This window comes from Aulonocara sp. 'chitande type north' Nkhata Bay, linkage group LG7 (assembly GCF_057382095.1).
Source record: "Aulonocara sp. 'chitande type north' Nkhata Bay isolate Kocher_YH1m ecotype deep benthic linkage group LG7, A_spYH_male_GT1.1, whole genome shotgun sequence".
NCBI classification, from domain to species: domain Eukaryota; kingdom Metazoa; phylum Chordata; class Actinopteri; order Cichliformes; family Cichlidae; genus Aulonocara; species Aulonocara sp. 'chitande type north' Nkhata Bay.
Window position 1 is genome coordinate 14,172,223 of NC_141350.1, and position 17,491 is coordinate 14,189,713.

Consider the following 17,491-nt stretch of genomic DNA (forward strand, 5'->3'; position numbering starts at 1 on the left):
AAATAACTGTTTGTGGAGGGGGAAATAATGCCATATCCATGAGAAAACAGCTTTCTACACGCGGAAAACAAGCAACCCGAGGCTATTTTGAGTGTGGAATATTCGTCTAGGTAATCGACGACTGAGACCTAGATCCAACTTCCCAGAGCCCAAGGAAACAACTTGAAATGATCAGGTGTTTAGTTTATATATATATATATATATATATATATATATATATATATATATATATATATATATATATATATATATATATATATATATATATATAAAGTGATAAGACAAGGAAAAAGTGGCGGATTCCCAAGTTAAGATTGCCAATATTAATTACGTCTAAATGACTTAATTATAAGGATCAAATATTTCCATTGTCAGTTGACAAATTAAATAAAAGATTTACAAATTATAGCACGAATAAAGGGAAGGAACACTGCGTCTTAAGCCTAATTGCGACCCTGTTTTATCTTTACGTACTGCAGAGCAAGCCAACTAAGATCTGAAGGTGCGCCCTGCTTTTGTTCAAAGTAGTCTGTAATACCTCGGAGACGCCCTGTGGTCGTTTGTGTGCCAGCAGCGCCCCCTGCTGTGCACTGTGGAGAATGAAAACTGACTTTTTATGTTTCTTGAGGATGGCTGTTGCGCCTGCGCAACCAGTGTAACAAGATGGCGGAGAGTGCGGAACTGAAGGTAAAGCGAGTACATACGTTAGCTTGATAAATAAACGTTTCACACACTGAGATTTCAATTTCAGGTGTTAGCGCCGTTGACACTTAACAGTAGACACCCGAAGAGTGTTGTTATGAAGGCATATGATAAGAAAACAGCAGAGCAGAAACGACTAGATAGACAGTTAGCTGACGAGCTAGCTCGGTAGCACTAGCTTTGTTATTGTTGCACACTCTGCGTTAGGCTGTCTGTGGTTCACCTGCACTTATATAAGGTCGGATGTGGGCTTTAGCAAGAGATGAAGCTAATATTCCTGTCAGCGTGTGAAACCCACTGGCATTGTAATGTTAGCCTCCTAGCCTTAACAGTAGTTCGCCGTGCGAACCGCAGTGTGTGTTAAAGATGGGCTCTGTCTATTCCCTGGAATCCTAGTGCAGGTTAACTTGGATTGGCTATACTTTTGACATCTAGTCCAACAAATTACAGACACTGTCCACACTCCTGTTTTAGTGTAATCCAACGCGATTTGTTTTCAAACACAAGTTAACACAATGAAAAGTCTTGTTTTGTTTCAGTGAGGTCACACCAGCATCATGCGGGCGGTGTTAGTTAGTTTTTACTTATTAAACCACAGCGGTGTGTCCCCACTTTCTAATTTAATATTGTTAATGGATTATTATTTCACTGTGGATAATTACACTACATGCAAAAGGCTTTCATTTTGATCTTCACTTCAAATGAACTAATATCTGCGATACTCACACGTTGCATTGCCAAAGGTGATCATATCAACTGTACTGTAGCAATCATTGAGGTTGATCAGTAAGTGTTACTTTTGTACAGCATAAAATGCATTTGAGATGAGCTCACTAAAGATTTAAATCTATCTGTAATTTCTAAGAGTACCGCTTTTGAGTTAAGAGTTGGATTTGCGCAATACTGCAGTACACTTCTTTAATCTGGCTTCATCATTATGTAGGGAATGTGTTATAAAGGTGTTTTCATGCGTGATTCTGATTTGCACTGCTGGTGTTGCAGTTAAAAGAACACAGATTCTAACACTAATTAGTCATTTGGTATTTAAAACCACCAAGACTGTCTTTATTAGTGGTATATACTATACTGAGAGAGAGAGAGCTCTCTGTGATCCCTTATTCTTGAATATGGCAGGCACCACCCTGTTATGGGAGTGTGTTACAGAAAAAAGAAATGCCATTGTAGTCATCTCCAAACTATGTTTTAAGTTTTCTTCGGGGCGATCGTGGCTCAAGAGTTGGGAGTTCGCCTTGTAATCGGAAGGTTGCCGGTTCGAGCCCCGGCTCGGACAGTCTCGGTCGTTGTGTCCTTGGGCAAGACACTTCACCCGTTGCCTACTGGTGGTGGTCAGAGGGCCCGGTGGCGCCAGTGTCCGGCAGCCTCGCCTCTGTCAGTGCGCCCCAGGGTGGCTGTGGCTACAATGTAGCTTGCCATCACCAGTGTGTGAATGTGTGCGTGAATGGGTGGATGGATGACTGGATATGTAAAGCGCTTTGGGGTCCTTAGGGACTAGTAAAAGCGCTATATAAATACAGGCCATTTACCATTTTCTCAAGCCAGCTTTAATAAGTACATATTATGCAACTTCACAGTATAATTTGCACCTCTAAGGCGTCATGAGAATATTTTCCATTGCTTAAATATTTATCCCGGGTAGGTCACTGATTGATTGTCAGAGGAGATTACCAAAATATTTGCATATGGACTATATGATTGCAGCCTGTCCTTTTAATGCTGACGTTGCTTTATTTGTCTGCAACGCAGTCATCCACAAAGATATTACAGCATGTAGTCAGCACAAGAATATGAGTGGAGGCTTTACAGTAGAATGTAAGATAGTAGAAACTATTTAAAATTGACTTTTATTCTCTCTGTGTCTCAGAGGCTGTCATGCAGGCTAGTGTTGTTGCTTTGCTTCACTGCATTTCACTCTAAAATATTTGTTTTGTTTTTAAACAAACATAAAAGAAACTCAAGTCCTGCTAAATCCTTGAAAAAAATAAAACCACCATATAGTTTAATGCAGTCTGTTGCAGCGTTGCCACCTTCATTGTCAAACATTACCAGAGTTAGATTATCTTGGACAATGTCTCAAAAAGTTTCTGTAGTGGATTCCATTATTTTGTACAGCTGACCATGTCCACATCCTGTTTTACCACGAGCAACATGTGCTGATGTGTTATGAATTAAAAGTACAAAGACGTTGCATTTAGAAATGTGCATTTCTGCATCTAACCAAAAGCCTGTCTCTTCCATAGTCATCTCAGAGGGGCTATGTTTACAGACAAATATTAATGACTCAGTGAAAATGTTGTGTGTGGACATTGCAAGATAGCAAAGGATTTAAAAGCATTATTTATTTATTTAAAAATAAGAAGAAGAAGAAGAAGAAGAAGAAATTATTTAACAGTTGTATTTAATTGACAAAATAGTTTTTTGTTTCTTTATGACAGATTAGAAATTTTTGTTTTTAAGTTGTTATAGATCTTCTTTTCCTCACTCTTCATTTTTCACCAGCAAATGGTAATGAGCCTTCGTGTTTCTGAGCTCCAAGTGTTGTTGGGATATGCGGGACGGAATAAGCATGGGCGCAAACATGAACTTTTGACCAAAGCTCTCCACCTACTCAAGGCTGGTTGCAGTCCCGCAGTGCAGATGAAGATCAAAGAGCTCTACAGGCGGCGCTTTCCAACCAAAATGGTTTCGCCAGTGGACCTAGCTCTTCCCGGTGTTCACGCTGCAGCCAGCTTGCCCACTGGCCTTGCCCAACTGGGGTTTGACAGCCACGGTTCCCCATCACCGCTGCTGCCTGTTTCCTTACTCGGGCCTAAGCACGAGCTGAGTCTGCCTCATCTTTCCTCCGCTCTGCACCCTGTACACCCTGATGTCAAGCTCCAGAGATTGTCATTCTACGATGTGCTGGATGAGCTGATAAAGCCAACCAGCCTGGGTGAGTCCACAACTTCCTGTTCAGCTTTGTTTAGTGATAGCACCTCTCCATTGCGTGCATCCCATGAAAGCACCGGGTAAAAGTTCAGCATCTGTTGACCTCAGTCGTTTCTGTAGGTTTCCCCACTGACTCTGTGTTTCTGGTTTCTTTTTCATAGCTTCAGACAACAGTCAGCGGTTCCAGGAAGCATGTTATGCCTTTGCATTAACACCGCAGCAAGTTCAGCAGATCAGCAGCTCCATGTAAGTGAGAAAGCTTCTTGGTACATTCGGCAAGTTAAATAAATGAGAAGGCAAATAACTGTCACTTTTAAAGCTTTATCGCTAATTAACCTTTTATAATTAAATATCGGAGAAAACCGAGTCATTCATGTGTTGTGTGTTAAATATTTCTTCTTTTTGAATTCTTCAGGGACATATCCGGGACCAAATGTGACTTTGCTGTTCAAGTCCAGTTAAGGTATGACTAAGATAGCCTTTTCTTTTGAGCATCTGTTTTAATCGGTGTGATGTGGCGGTGTGAGTAATGGGTCTGTTTTTAGCTGCTCTCCATTTTGAATCAGCCAGAAATAGTAATGTCACATGAACAAAAGTTTAGAGAAAAAAAGAGCAACTGTGCACACATCCAGACTAACTTTTCTTTTAAGTGACAGAACAGAAAAAGGTTTGAAAACTAAGTGGCTACAAGTAATAAGTGAACCCTTAAAACACTGATACACAAGCAACATTTTGATCCTCAAGCGTGCCAAAGAACAAAAAGCCTAAGAGAGCTCATGCAGCTGGAAACTTGTTTCTAAATGTTTTAATCCTGAACAAAAGTTACGACAGTTTTGTTTGTTTTAAGCATGCTGCTAGTGTTTTTCTTTTCAAATTTAAGAAATGAAAGCCTCAACCTGCTAATTATGATTTTAGTTATCGTTAATGATAAGTGACAATGATGAGATCCTGCCATCCATGCTCTTCTGCTTATCGTTATCAGGGTCATGGGGGGGGGGGGGCTGGAGGGCTGGAGCCCATCCCAGCTACGCAAAGATAAGAATTGAGTTGAATTACATTGAGGTCAAATTTTCAAATGAACAGTGAAGGATACAAGGCATGTTTTTCTCTTGGGGGCTCAGGCTTTTGTTTATATTCACAACGGACATGAGGGATTACAAAAATAATCAAAGAAAAGTACAAGCATATTTGGATGTGGACACATTGTTACCACACTAAACAGTAAAGGGGAAGTTTGCTTTAAAGAACACATAATTTATCCAGTCTAGCCTGTAGGATTTCCCAAGCCAGCATACAGTGGGGCAAAAAAGTATTTAGTCAGCCACCGATTGTGCAAGTTCCCCCACCTAAAATGATGACAGAGGTCAGTAATTTGCACCAGAGGTACACTTCAACTGTGAGAGACAGAATGTGAAAAAAAAATCCATGAATCCACATGGTAGGATTTGTAAAAAATTTATTCGTAAATCAGGGTGGAAAATAAGTATTTGGTCAATAACAAAAATACAACTCAATACTTTGTAACATAACCTTTGTTGGCAATAACAGAGGTCAAACGTTTACTATAGGTCTTTACCAGGTTTGCACACACAGTAGCTGGTATTTTGGCCCATTCCTCCATGCAGATCTTCTCGAGAGCAGTGATGTTTTGGGGCTGTCGCCAAGCAACACGGACTTTCAACTCCCGCCACAGATTTTCTATGGGGTTGAGGTCTGGAGACTGGCTAGGCCACTCCAGGACTTTCAAATGCTTCTTACGGAGCCACTCCTTTGTTGCCCGGGCGGTGTGTTTTGGATCATTGTCATGTTGGAAGACCCAGCCTCGTTTCATCTTCAAAGTTCTCACTGATGGAAGGAGGTTTTGGCTCAAAATCTCACGATACATGGCCCCATTCATTCTGTCCTTAACACGGATCAGTCGTCCTGTCTGTTTCCACCCCCATGCTTCACAGTAGGTATGGTGTTCTTGGGATGCAACTCAGTATTCGTCTTCCTCCAAACACGACGAGTTGAGTTTATACCAAAAAGTTCTACTTTGGTTTCATCTGACCACATGACATTCTCCCAATCCTCTGCTGTATCATCCATGTGCTCTCTGGCAAACTTCAGACGGGCCTGGACATGCACTGGCTTCAGCAGCGGAACACGTCTGGCACTGCGGGATTTGATTCCCTGCCGTTGTAGTGTGTTACTGATGGTGACCTTTGTTACTTTGGTCCCAGCTCTCTGCAGGTCATTCACCAGGTCCCCCCGTGTGGTTCTGGGATCAAAGCTCACCGTTCTCATGATCATTTTGACCCCACGGGATGAGATCTTGCGTGGAGCCCCAGATCGAGGGAGATTATCAGTGGTCTTGTATGTCTTCCATTTTCTGATGATTGCTCCCACAGTTGATTTTTTCACACCAAGCTGCTTGCCTATTGTAGATTCACTCTTCCCAGTCTGGTGCAGGTCTACAATACTTTTCCTGGTGTCCTTCGAAAGCTCTTTGGTCTTGGCCATGGCGGAGTTTGGAGTCTGACTGTTTGAGGCTGTGGACAGGTGTCTTTTATACAGATGATGAGTTCAAACAGGTGCCATTCATACAGGTAACGAGTGGGGGACAGAAAAGCTTCTTACTGAAGACGTTACAGGTCTGTGAGAGCCAGAGATTTTCCTTGTTTGAGGTGACCAAATACTTATTTTCCACCCTGATTTACGAATAAATTTTTTACAAATCCTACCATGTGAATTCATGGATTTTTTTTTCACATTCTGTCTCTCACAGTTGAAGTGTACCTCTGGTGCAAATTACTGACCTCTGTCATCATTTTAAGTGGGGGAACTTGCACAATCGGTGGCTGACTAAATACTTTTTTGCCCCACTGTATATATGACAGAGAATACTTAATGACATTAAAAACTGGTGAATGACATCCGTTAAGAAGTGCTCTCCTGTATCATAGATGGAGATGGCTGTACTTGACACAACCGAAAACCTAAAATAAGCAAGAAAGAAAGAAAGCCAGCCTTTTTGTCAAAGTGGTAACTGAACAGAAACAAATTGTGTTTGCCATTTTTTCCTCAACATCTGAACTTATCCTCGATGCAATTTGTTTTCTCTTATTTTCAGATTTTGCTTATCAGAGACAAGCTGTCCCCAGGAGGACCATTTCCCCCCAAATCTGTGCGTGAAGGTGAATGGAAAGCCTTGTAATCTTCCGGTGAGTCCTTGGTGTTTGTTTTGTTTTTGTTTGCTTGTCATAGAGCATTTCCAGTGTTTAATAATGTGACTGTGAGTTACTAAATTTGTTGTGTTCCTTATAGGGATATCTTCCTCCCACCAAAAATGGAGTTGAACCAAAAAGGCCCAGTCGCCCCATTAACATAACGTCTCTTGTCCGGCTGTCTACTACAGTCCCCAACACAATTGTGGTGTCATGGACTTCAGAAATTGGCAGGGTAAACACACTGGATTCTCATTTTTTTATGTTTAAACAAATGGTCTGCGGAGTTGTGAGGAGAACATGAACCATCAGCATGACCTGGTTTGCTTATTATTTCCTCTTTTTTTCAGTGTTTTTCCATGGCTGTGTATTTGGTCAGACAGCAGTCGTCAGCGGTGTTGTTGCAAAGACTACGGGCCAAAGGAATCAGGAACCCTGACCACTCCAGGGCTCTGAGTAAGTCACGATATTAATTGGGAAGTACAAAGAACTGGATCTGCCCCATGATTTGTGAGAATGACATTTAAGAAACAGAAATTTCATACAGTAACTCTGCTACAGTTTTCTAACTGGTCTGACCACAGAGTCAAAACAAAGGTAAAGGTACTTTTCTTTGCATTCCTCATATGTTCTCTGGAAAAGTCCCTCTGTTTGTTTATGTGAACAAAGGCCAACGGTGGAGCTTACATTTTCTGCTTCACAATTTTGTAGTCCTTACTGTATGTGGGACTCTACAATACTATCAGAGTAATTCCCCTGAATTTGCTTGTTTCAGTTTGGTTTTTAATGTTTAAAGTGTTTAGTTTTTACTTTAGCTTTGTTTGTTTTTTTATATTTGCAATATGAAATAATTTGTCAGTAGCAAGGTCACAATTGTTCCTTTAACACAGACACACTGGGAACAATGTTTGGTCTCAATAAATCTATGCAACAACATTGTGCTTCAGTTCAGTTCAGTTTTACTTCTGTAGCACCAAATCACAGCAACAGTCGCCTCAAGGCATTTTATATTCTAAGGTGAAGACTCTACTGTAATATAATGTTTTAAGAGCTTTTCTTTTATGTTATTTTTTTTTTTAAAGTTTTTCAATACATGTTAACTTTTTTCCACTTTTTTAGTTTTGTTATGTCTTTTTAGTTCAACAAACTATAATAACCTTAAAACATTGTTACACAAGCAACATTTTGAACCTTAAGTGTGTCAAAGAACAAATTCCATTAAACATTAAAAAGTTGTGACTCTAGCACTTTGTTTTGCTTACAGTCAAAGAGAAGTTGACGGCCGATCCAGAGAGTGAGATTGCTACCACAAGTCTAAGAGTTTCTCTCCTGTGTCCTGTAAGTACCATTCATCACTATCCTCCTTGCTTCTTAGTTGCTTCTTAGCCTGCTGTTAGAGCAACAAGAAATACGTTTACAGTTTTAGTGACCTGAGGTTTACGGTATTTGGATGTAAAGTGGTTGGGGACTGTTGCTTTTGTTCTGTGCTATTATATAGTATAAAACTGATCACTGTGTCAGTCAATGAAAGCGACATTTATCGAATTATCTTTCTTTTCTTTTCTTTTTTAGTTGGGGAAGATGAGGCTGACAATCCCCTGCCGAGCAATGACATGCTCACACCTCCAGTGCTTCGATGCTACTCTTTATATTCAAATGAATGAGAAGAAGCCAACATGGGTTTGTCCAGTCTGTGACAAGAAGGCACCATATGAGCACCTAATTATTGACGGGTGAGCACGTCTTTTTTTTTTATTTTATTTTTTTAATGTCGGGTATGGTTCCATGCCCATCCGTTTAGTATGATGTAGTCAGAAATGCTCTCCTTCCTCTACTTTGTAGAAATGTTAATCCAGTCGTCTTCTGACCAGAAAGGGTGGAGCAGGTTTCTTTAACATTGGCAAAAAAGGGATGCGCTGAATGCCTTTTTAATTTGATTAAACCCACTTGTTCTGGGTGGATGTTGCTGATCAGACAGCTTTAGCAAAAACGGATGCAGTCATCTGGTTATGAAGTTAAAGTTGGCTTAACTTTAACATCCTGCATTCCTGATTTTTATCAGGATAATCCTGCAGCTTGTCTGACAGTTGTCAAGATAAATAATAATAAAACTGCATGCTGCATAAATAGCGTGTAGCTTTATAAGCAATTAAACTCAGTTAAACTTCTTGTTTTAACTTGAAACAGACTTTCTTTGGTTTGTGTTTTATTGTCTCCTGACTATCTTGAACACAGCTGTTTCTGGACTGGATTCCTGGACAGGAATTGCCAATAATACAAATCCTTGTTTATGTTTATTTAGTATCAGTTGCTCAATCTGCTCATGATGAATCACAGCTGTATTGTAATTCTGAAGTTTGACTTTTAAGTGACTCACAAGTACTTAAGATTATTGTAATAGAATTGGAATGGCTTGTTTTTCTAGGTTGTTCATGGAAATCTTGAATAGCTGCTCTGACTGTGATGAAATCCAGTTCAAAGAAGATGGAAGCTGGGCCCCTATGAGGTCAAAGAAAGAAGTGCAGGAGGTTTCTGCTTCCTACAACGGTGTAGACAGCGGTATGTCAGTTGATTTTAATCTTTAAATCTAATCTTCCCCATGATCTGGGAACGCAGACTGACATTGCTGTTTCCTTGTAGATCTGTCTGGAACCGATGCGCATGAGCACAAACGGTCTTCTAATGACAACTGCAAGAAAGTAGATGTGATCGATCTGACACTGGATAGCTCCTCAGAAGATGAGCTAGATGACGAGCCGCCTCCTAAAAGAGCCTGTCCCTCGCTGTCACCCGTCTCTCCACCTGCAAGCAAAGGGTAAGTCATGAAACTGCAAAGGAAGTGAGATGACTGTAAAAAATGTGTTCAACTCTGTCTGCTTTTGTCTCTAAACATATGATGTTATTTCCTCCCAGAGTACTAAACCTGCACAGCCAGGCCTCACCTGTGAGCAGAGCTCCCAGCATGCCACCTGTGGAGACCAGTTACATTCCTCCCCCACCACCTCTCATCCAGGACTACCGCCACTACTATCACACAGCCAGTGACCTGCCAGGTAGCCCCGTCAATTTCCCTAAAGGAAATGAATTTTATCTCACTGCCATCATAGCGTGTATGTGTTAAATTCTGTCATCTGACTACCAGCATGAGTGTGCCTCCTGATAGACAGAACTAGGGATAATGTTGATGTCTTACAGTGTCGCCATGTCATAGGGAGATAACTTCACAGTGATTATTGTAAGTCATTAAGTGTACATTAGTCACGTAGGTTTGCGCAAGGGTGAGACAGTAGAAACAAAAACCTGTTCGTTTGGTTGGTTGTTTGTTTTTTTTGTTCTGTTTTGTTTTCGTGCAGTGGTCAGTTGAAATTTTGTAACACTTTTCTTTTTTTTTCTTTTTTTTTAAAGCATGCTGAGAATGATAAGACTTTGGTTTTTGTTACAAAATTTTCCTTATCAGGACACATTTATTGTTGTACTGAATAATTTGGCTCTCTAATCAGATAATTTATCAAATGTACCAGTGTAATTAACTGGGGAAGGTGTTTTTACTTTAAATTTTTACTTTAAATGCTACTTTTCCAAAAAAAAACAAACCCAAAAAAACTTTTTCTCAGAACTTTTTTTTTTTTTTTTTTTTACACACTGAGCGAAAAGGAAACTGAAAAAATGGAGAACATGGACGCTTTTTGGGAGGGATTAATAAAATAAAAAGATATTCAAATTACCTCCGTAAAAATATTTGGCTCTAATGTGTCGATTAAATTGAAAGAAAGGTTTTTGTTGTGGGAAATATTCCATATACTGGAGACCTGGGGAATTTTCATTGTAATACATCGGTTGAAAATTATTCACTTGTAATGACTTCATGCCTCTGAACGCAGCTTGTAAAGTCGTTTCTTTTTCTTACAGATCAAAATTTCTTCTCCTTCCTTCAAGGCGACAATCAGGTACAGTTACTCATTCTCATCCAGCGACCACAAACCCGCCTAAATAGATTGTAAAAGAGTGATATATTTTCAGTAAGACAAATCTTTAGATCTGTACATTGAATTAAATAAATTTACAGATGTTTTTTATCCAGTGATAGCTGTGCAAATCAAAACTAAGCTTTATTCATACATTTAGTGCTGTACATACAGCAACCTCACTTTTTCTCACATACTTAAGTTACTAAAGTGCTGTTTGAATTATTATCTCGCTAACAAATAACACTTGCAGGTAGGGCTGGGCCATATTATACCGTTCACGGTAATACCGGTATAATGTTAGGCAACGATAGGAAAATGAAATATCGCGATAGAATATGAGTAAAACGCGCATGCGCAGTGCCTTTGTTTTCATACGCACATGGCCGATTGTTGAGTGAAACAGATGAACCAGAATTGGTTTGTAAAAATGGTGCAACTTCAGTGATGTGGAACTGGTTTGGTGTTTGTCCGTCAGATACACAACAAAGCACATTTTTTTGCAGAACATGCAAGCCGACGTCGTTATTGTTGTATTTGTCGGACTAAGATGCTCTTAAATCTGGGAGTAATCTGGGTCCTAAACTCCGTATTCTTCAGGTCAAACAAACACTGCAGCATCACTGAGAGTTAACTGTCTAAATTCTTTCATCTTTAATAAAACGATCAGCATTGCTGCTTTACCAGGTGTAACTATGAAGTTTAACTTCCAGGCATCCATGAAAACAAAAGTTATTACATTTAACGGAGTTAGAAGTTAGCAGGAAGCTAGCGGAAGTTAGCTCGCTAGTTTCGCTAGTTACCTAAGCATGATATAGCATGTTCTGACTGAGAGATTTCTGAAAAAAATCAAACGTACAGCTCTGCTATCACTTCCAACATAAATGAAGGCAGGAAACTAAACAGCAGTGACGTTTGTAGGGTTACTGAAGTTGGGCTAGCTGGTATATAATGATGTGCTACGTGATCGCTAGCAACACAGCTATGTTAGCATAACATAAACAGTGAAGCTGGAGGATGAACACTAAGGTTCCTCATGGTTAGAGACAAATGCAATCGCATGGCAGGATGCTGTAAACGGACCAAACGTCAGTCAGGAGAACAACTGAGATAATCCATCCACAATACAAGGCTAGTCATTAATATACTGCAACAACATGGGAATAGAGCAGCTGCCAGAGAATTCAACATCAATGAATCAATGGTACAGAAGTGGAGGAAGCAAGAAGAATGAGTTTAATAAAGTTTGATTTATCTAACTGCTTTGTTTAGCTCAATGTGCCTTATGGTCCAAAAAATACGTACTGCACACTACAGTTTAATGTTGCAAAGCACCTCTTTTTAACTTCAGTGGATATTATATATGGTTATGCTCAGGATATGTCAGCCCATTTCTACTGGAAATGCCTTTTGGTTAAACTTTCAGCAAGGAATTTGCATTTGCACTGTTACATTTTTATAAAGCTTTAATGTACATAAAAACCAGCTTCTTGTTTAAGTGAAAATTAATGGAAGGTTGTCTTTTTGCGCTAGTAATGTTGTGGAGTATTTTGTCTCGCATCAATTATATCGTCAGTTATATCGTTATCGCAAATTTTCAAATGTATATCGTGATAAATATTTTTGGCCATATCGCCCTGCTCTACTTGCAGGTGTACGCTGAGGTCCGTGTCAAATCTGAGGTCATTTGGAAAACTGATTCTCAGATTTCTGCTAAAACTAGTTTTCTGTTATCCTCTTACAACAACTGGTGTCTTCATGTGAGGCGTTTAGTGATTGTCTTTGTAGATTGTTACTAATGAAAGTAACTTGGTTTGCATCCCTCTTTCCAAATTGCACGACTCTCTGCCCGCACATCACTCACACACAGCGCCATTCAACACCACAGGAAAACATGCCAGTGACATTTGGGAACAACCTTAAACTTAATATTCACTAAAACAACTTAATTTGCCATTTTGCTTCTATCTTTAGCAGCTGTTAGTTGAACTACTGTTTATTATATTAAAGCATGCATGCAGTCAGACAGGCACAGGTCTTAGTAGTTTGTCTTAAAACTAAAACTTGGTCATCTGTTTTTGCTTTTTGGTTTGTTTTATTCTCCCCATTCTTCAGTGTCATGAAGTTTTGTAAATATAGCACTAGGCTTTAACATATTTCTTCACAGTATGCTTGACTGTTGTCACTCTTCTTTGTCCTGTTAGCATTACAATATGGTGATGGCTGCTGCAGCAGCTGCGTCGGCTTCAGCCTCAGAGGATCATGACCTGCTCCTCAACCGTTTCCTGCCCTACAGCTCCCCTCAGCTCTTACGTGAACAGCCAGGCACCCCGGGGAGCAGCACATTGGCTGCCACCAACGGAGGCAGCAACAGCGGCAGCACCAGTAGTTTGGTGTCTTCGAGCAGTCTGCGGGACCACGACAAAGACCGGGATCGGGACAGAGACAGGGACAGCCATTCCATTTCAGGATTATCAAGGTCCTCAGTGGAAGCAGCAGCAGCTGCAGCGGCCATTTATGGCTCCATATCTGACATTATCTCTCTTGACTAGATCCACTCAGAACTGAAAGACAAGGGAGACCTCGAGAGCAGGAGTTCTTTGTAAATAAAGAAGAGGAAGATGAAAGAATACAGTGCTATGTACAGAGAGGAAAATCTATTTTCAATTTTACTTATCATATGTATATAAACTTAGGACGCTTCCTGTCCGGTGAGTTACTTCAGTTGATATTTTTCTGTGAATACTGAAGACTTTTTCACACCTCTTCATGTGGTCCTTTGATTAAATTGTACCTTTTGTACCTGTTTTTACGGTTTTGTTTCGATAATTCATGTCAATGGCATTATTTCAGTATACATGCACAGAACGCAGTGGGGGTCACAACCTTATGGAGCGTAATATTCAGAATATAAAGCAAAAGGGCATTGTTATAGATGTACAAAAGGCAAGTCTCAGCAAAACAGGAAAATGGGTAACACTTTCTTTATTTTCTAAATGGCTTTATTTCTGTTGACATGCTGTGGGCAGCAGAAAGATCGGCCATTTTTTGCCATCACTGTAGAATTTTTTCAGTAGAACATTCATGCTGTGGTCATTATTTTAAATAATTATTTATGATGTAAGTTATGTAGGATGTGTGCTGTTTTTTTTTTTTTTTTTTTTTTTTTAAAGAAGCATTCCCTATGCCTCTAGGAACTGTTGCCACTAGAAATGCAGGAGTAAATGCTAGATCCTTCTATTGTCGTAAGTGCTCTCTTTTCCTCCTCACTTCTTTAACTCAAATCAAACATGAGCGATGTTAAATTGTTCAAACTGTACCTGGATGACATAAATTGGGAGAAGTCAGTATTGTTAAGACAACACTTTTATTTTAATTTTATTTTGTTGTTGTTGTGTGAATGAAGGGCACAGGTCCAGCAAGAACCACTATCGGACCTTTTATATAAGTCTTAGATTTGCAGTATTGTGTAATTTTTTCTCTCTCAAAGTGTAGTTGTTTTACTTTGCATATTATATTCTTAAAAACATGCACAAAAAAAACACAATTGATGAGTTGATACCGATAAATTTCTGCTCCACCGTCAATGGGAGACTAGTTTCTGGTCCGCGTGAGGTGAAATGCTATATTTGAAAGGTGTAAAACTGTTCACTGAGTGCAATTGGATTAAATACATTTCACTGGGTTTGATTTTAGCACTTGTTGCTTTTTGTTTTTTAATTTACAGAGAGCCTGTTTGGAGCAGTGAAGCATTACAATGTGCAATTGAGTAGTTTTCAGCTTTATGTGTGTCTACAAATTACCTGAAAGCTCACCTGTTTGAGTGAATCACAACACCCTTTTTTTTGGCCCAAAACTCAAAATCATCTATGTTACTTTGGACTCCTCCCTTTCCTTTATTTTGTTTGACTTGTGCTTACAGTTAGAATTATTTATTATCATATATATTTTTCAGCATTTGTTTGATTAATGAACATGCATTGCTGTCATTGTATGTGATCATTTCTTTTGTAATTATATATAATTAATGCTATTTAAAGATGTCATTGTTGCTTGACATGCATTGTAACATTTTCTGTTTGTCTGTTTTGCTATCAGATGATGTCAATAACTCAATAGAAGCTTTGATCGTTTTGAACGGCTGCGAGGTCTACTGTGCTGTTTGATATTTGTAAGAATTAAAACCAATACAAGGAAGTGCATGTTTTGTAGATGGCGTGAGGACAGCTCCGTTTGCTTCTCTGGTAGCTTTTGAGAGCATTCAGTATAGCAACAAAATCACTCGGTTGAATGTCGCCAGCAAAAATGTACCGTCTCTGAGGAGCGGCGTGGCACTTAAAAGAAATCTGCATTGTTTATGAAATTGTTTTTCAGTATCAAGGTCTTAGGTTACAAAAGGATAAAGCTACGTAATATCATTGGCAGTTATTATTAGAAGAAGAAAGAAAAGCAACATTGTACACATTTGCTTGTTAGTAGTTTTCTTGATTTTGGAGGAGTGGAAATGGCCTCGGGGTATCCCTGTGTTTTAATGGTTAATTTAAACTAGGAGTGATGGCATATTCAAAAAATACAAAATAACTGAAATGATATTTATGTACTTACAAACCAAACTAAACTAAAATATTAATGCATACATATACAGGAAATGTCACTTTTTAAGTCTTTCTCAATTTGGTTGAGTATGTAAACCTGACAAAGTGCCGCAGGCTTTCTGCATTTGTTTATTCAGTCAGCATGGTCGAAGTCCACTTCCCTGCTGTGTTTACCATACAAAATACGTTATTTACCCTGTATTTAGAACTTTTTTTTCATGCAGTTGAAATGGACAGGTTGCCAGTCTGTGGCAGAGACTCAGACGAGCATTCATGTTCACATTCACACCGATAGTCATTTTGAAATCAGTATTATAGGACTGTGGGAAGAAGTCAAGGTACCCCATAAGGAACCCGTGCAGGCACAGGGAGAACATGTAAACCTCACTCAGTCATGCCCAACTGGGGGCTTTTTGCTATGAGGTGATTACCATGCAGTCCTTAAAAATACATCTGCCAGATGACACTCTGCCAGACAGATAATTTGAATTATAGATGATAGTAGCATGAGATATAAATTATTTCCTGTATCTGTCTTTGTGGTAGTGGAGCTGAATCAGTCTGTTACATAAGGTGGACCTCAGTGATATTCCTGTCCATCACAGCTTTAAAAGTTTCCTGTTTGCAACCAATCACAGAGCCACAGAAGCAGATGATTTCTTCATCTCAACAAAATCATTTACTAGTTAACAGTCAAACATGGTGGTGGTAGTTTGGTGGTCTGGGGCTGCTTTGCTGCTTCAGGATGACTTGCTGTAATTGATGGAACTGTGAATTCTGCTCTCTTCTAGAAAATCGTGAAGGAGAATGTCTGGCCATCTTTCCGTGCCCTGAAGCTCAAGCACACTTGATTTATGCAGCAGGACAACAATCCAAAACACATCTGCAAGTCTACCTTTGAATGTGCTGTGCTGGCCTAGTCAAAGTCCAGACTGAAATCCAAATCAGATACTTTGACATAACCTTACACAGGTTGCTCAAAAATGCTTAATTAAAACAGTTTTGCAAAGAAAAGTGAGCCAAAATTCCTTCCAAGTGATATGAAAGATCTATTGCCAGTTACCACAAATGCTTGATTGCAGTTTCTGCTGCCAAGGGGCACACAACTAGTTATCAGGTGTAGGGGACAATTTTAACACAGCACCAGTTGGTTTGGCTATCTTTTTCTTTTTTACATTAATAAATGAAATTATCATTTACAATTTGTGTTTTGTATGTATTTTGTCTTATATTATGCTGGAGAGTAGTGACAATCTAATTTGTTAACTAATGCCATTGTGCAGTTACATACACATTTGCATTGTTTTTATTTATTTTCTATCTATTTATTTATTTATTCATTGCAATTTTTAATAACTATTGAAATTATAATTTTTGGGAGTATAAGAAAAAATATATGTTTTTAAACTTTTTTTTCTACCCTGGTCTCTGGTTTCTGTAAAAGAAATTAACTGGTGAACATTGTATACAGAATCCAGACACTAAACATGGCATACCTTGTTGACATTTTACCTCCTTTTTAAAATTATATTTAGTTATTTATTTACTGCGTTGGTTCAAATTTTATGTTAATTGTCATTTCATGATCAATATTATTATTTATTTTTACAGTATTGATATTATATTGAACTTCTGAAAACCTGCTTTTGGCAGTTATCCCCCACTTAAAAAATAATAATAATAATAATATTGAAAAAAAACCAAAAACTAACAGAAACCTGCCAACCCACTCTGAAACTTTTACTTAACGTAAACAAACACCAAATAAAAATAATATATATATAAAATCACCAGTCTTTGGAGCATCTGTTCATCATATGACACTAATTAATAGCACACTTGCGTTCGAGCCAAACCACAGGTCTGTCTCAGAGGACATGGGCACAACCAGCTGTTTTTAGCTTAAAGCCGTTTCATGACTTGTTGTCTAGCCTGCATTTTATTTTTTTTAACAGACACCGATGCTTCAAAAGTCCAGCAGAAGGCAGAAACGTGTAAGGTAAATGTGAAAAGAAATCCTGTTTTGCATTCATTGCTGATTTGGAGTGTGGATGTGGGTTTAGTCGGGGCATTAAAG

General features: G+C 39.0%; 1 protein-coding gene across 2 annotated transcripts; it reads left to right on the plus strand.

Annotated features, from left to right (window-relative positions):
• The first annotated feature begins 590 nt into the window (after positions 1-590).
• On the plus strand, positions 591-15,016 carry pias1b (protein inhibitor of activated STAT, 1b). Of its 2 annotated transcripts, none has more exons than XM_086298786.1 (14): positions 591-687; positions 3,220-3,652; positions 3,810-3,894; positions 4,064-4,111; positions 6,761-6,851; positions 6,955-7,089; positions 7,205-7,310; positions 8,119-8,192; positions 8,427-8,587; positions 9,280-9,413; positions 9,495-9,669; positions 9,768-9,907; positions 10,764-10,801; positions 13,024-15,016. In XM_086298786.1, exons 1-14 carry the CDS (start codon positions 664-666, stop codon positions 13,369-13,371), a joined length of 1,992 nt encoding a protein of 663 aa, XP_086154912.1. In that variant the 5' UTR covers positions 591-663; the 3' UTR covers positions 13,372-15,016. The 2 variants fall into 2 exon arrangements, with proteins under 2 accessions (XP_086154912.1, XP_086154913.1); XM_086298787.1 differs by having other exon boundaries at positions 611-687; positions 3,334-3,652.
• Positions 15,017-17,491: the final 2,475 nt, after the last annotated feature.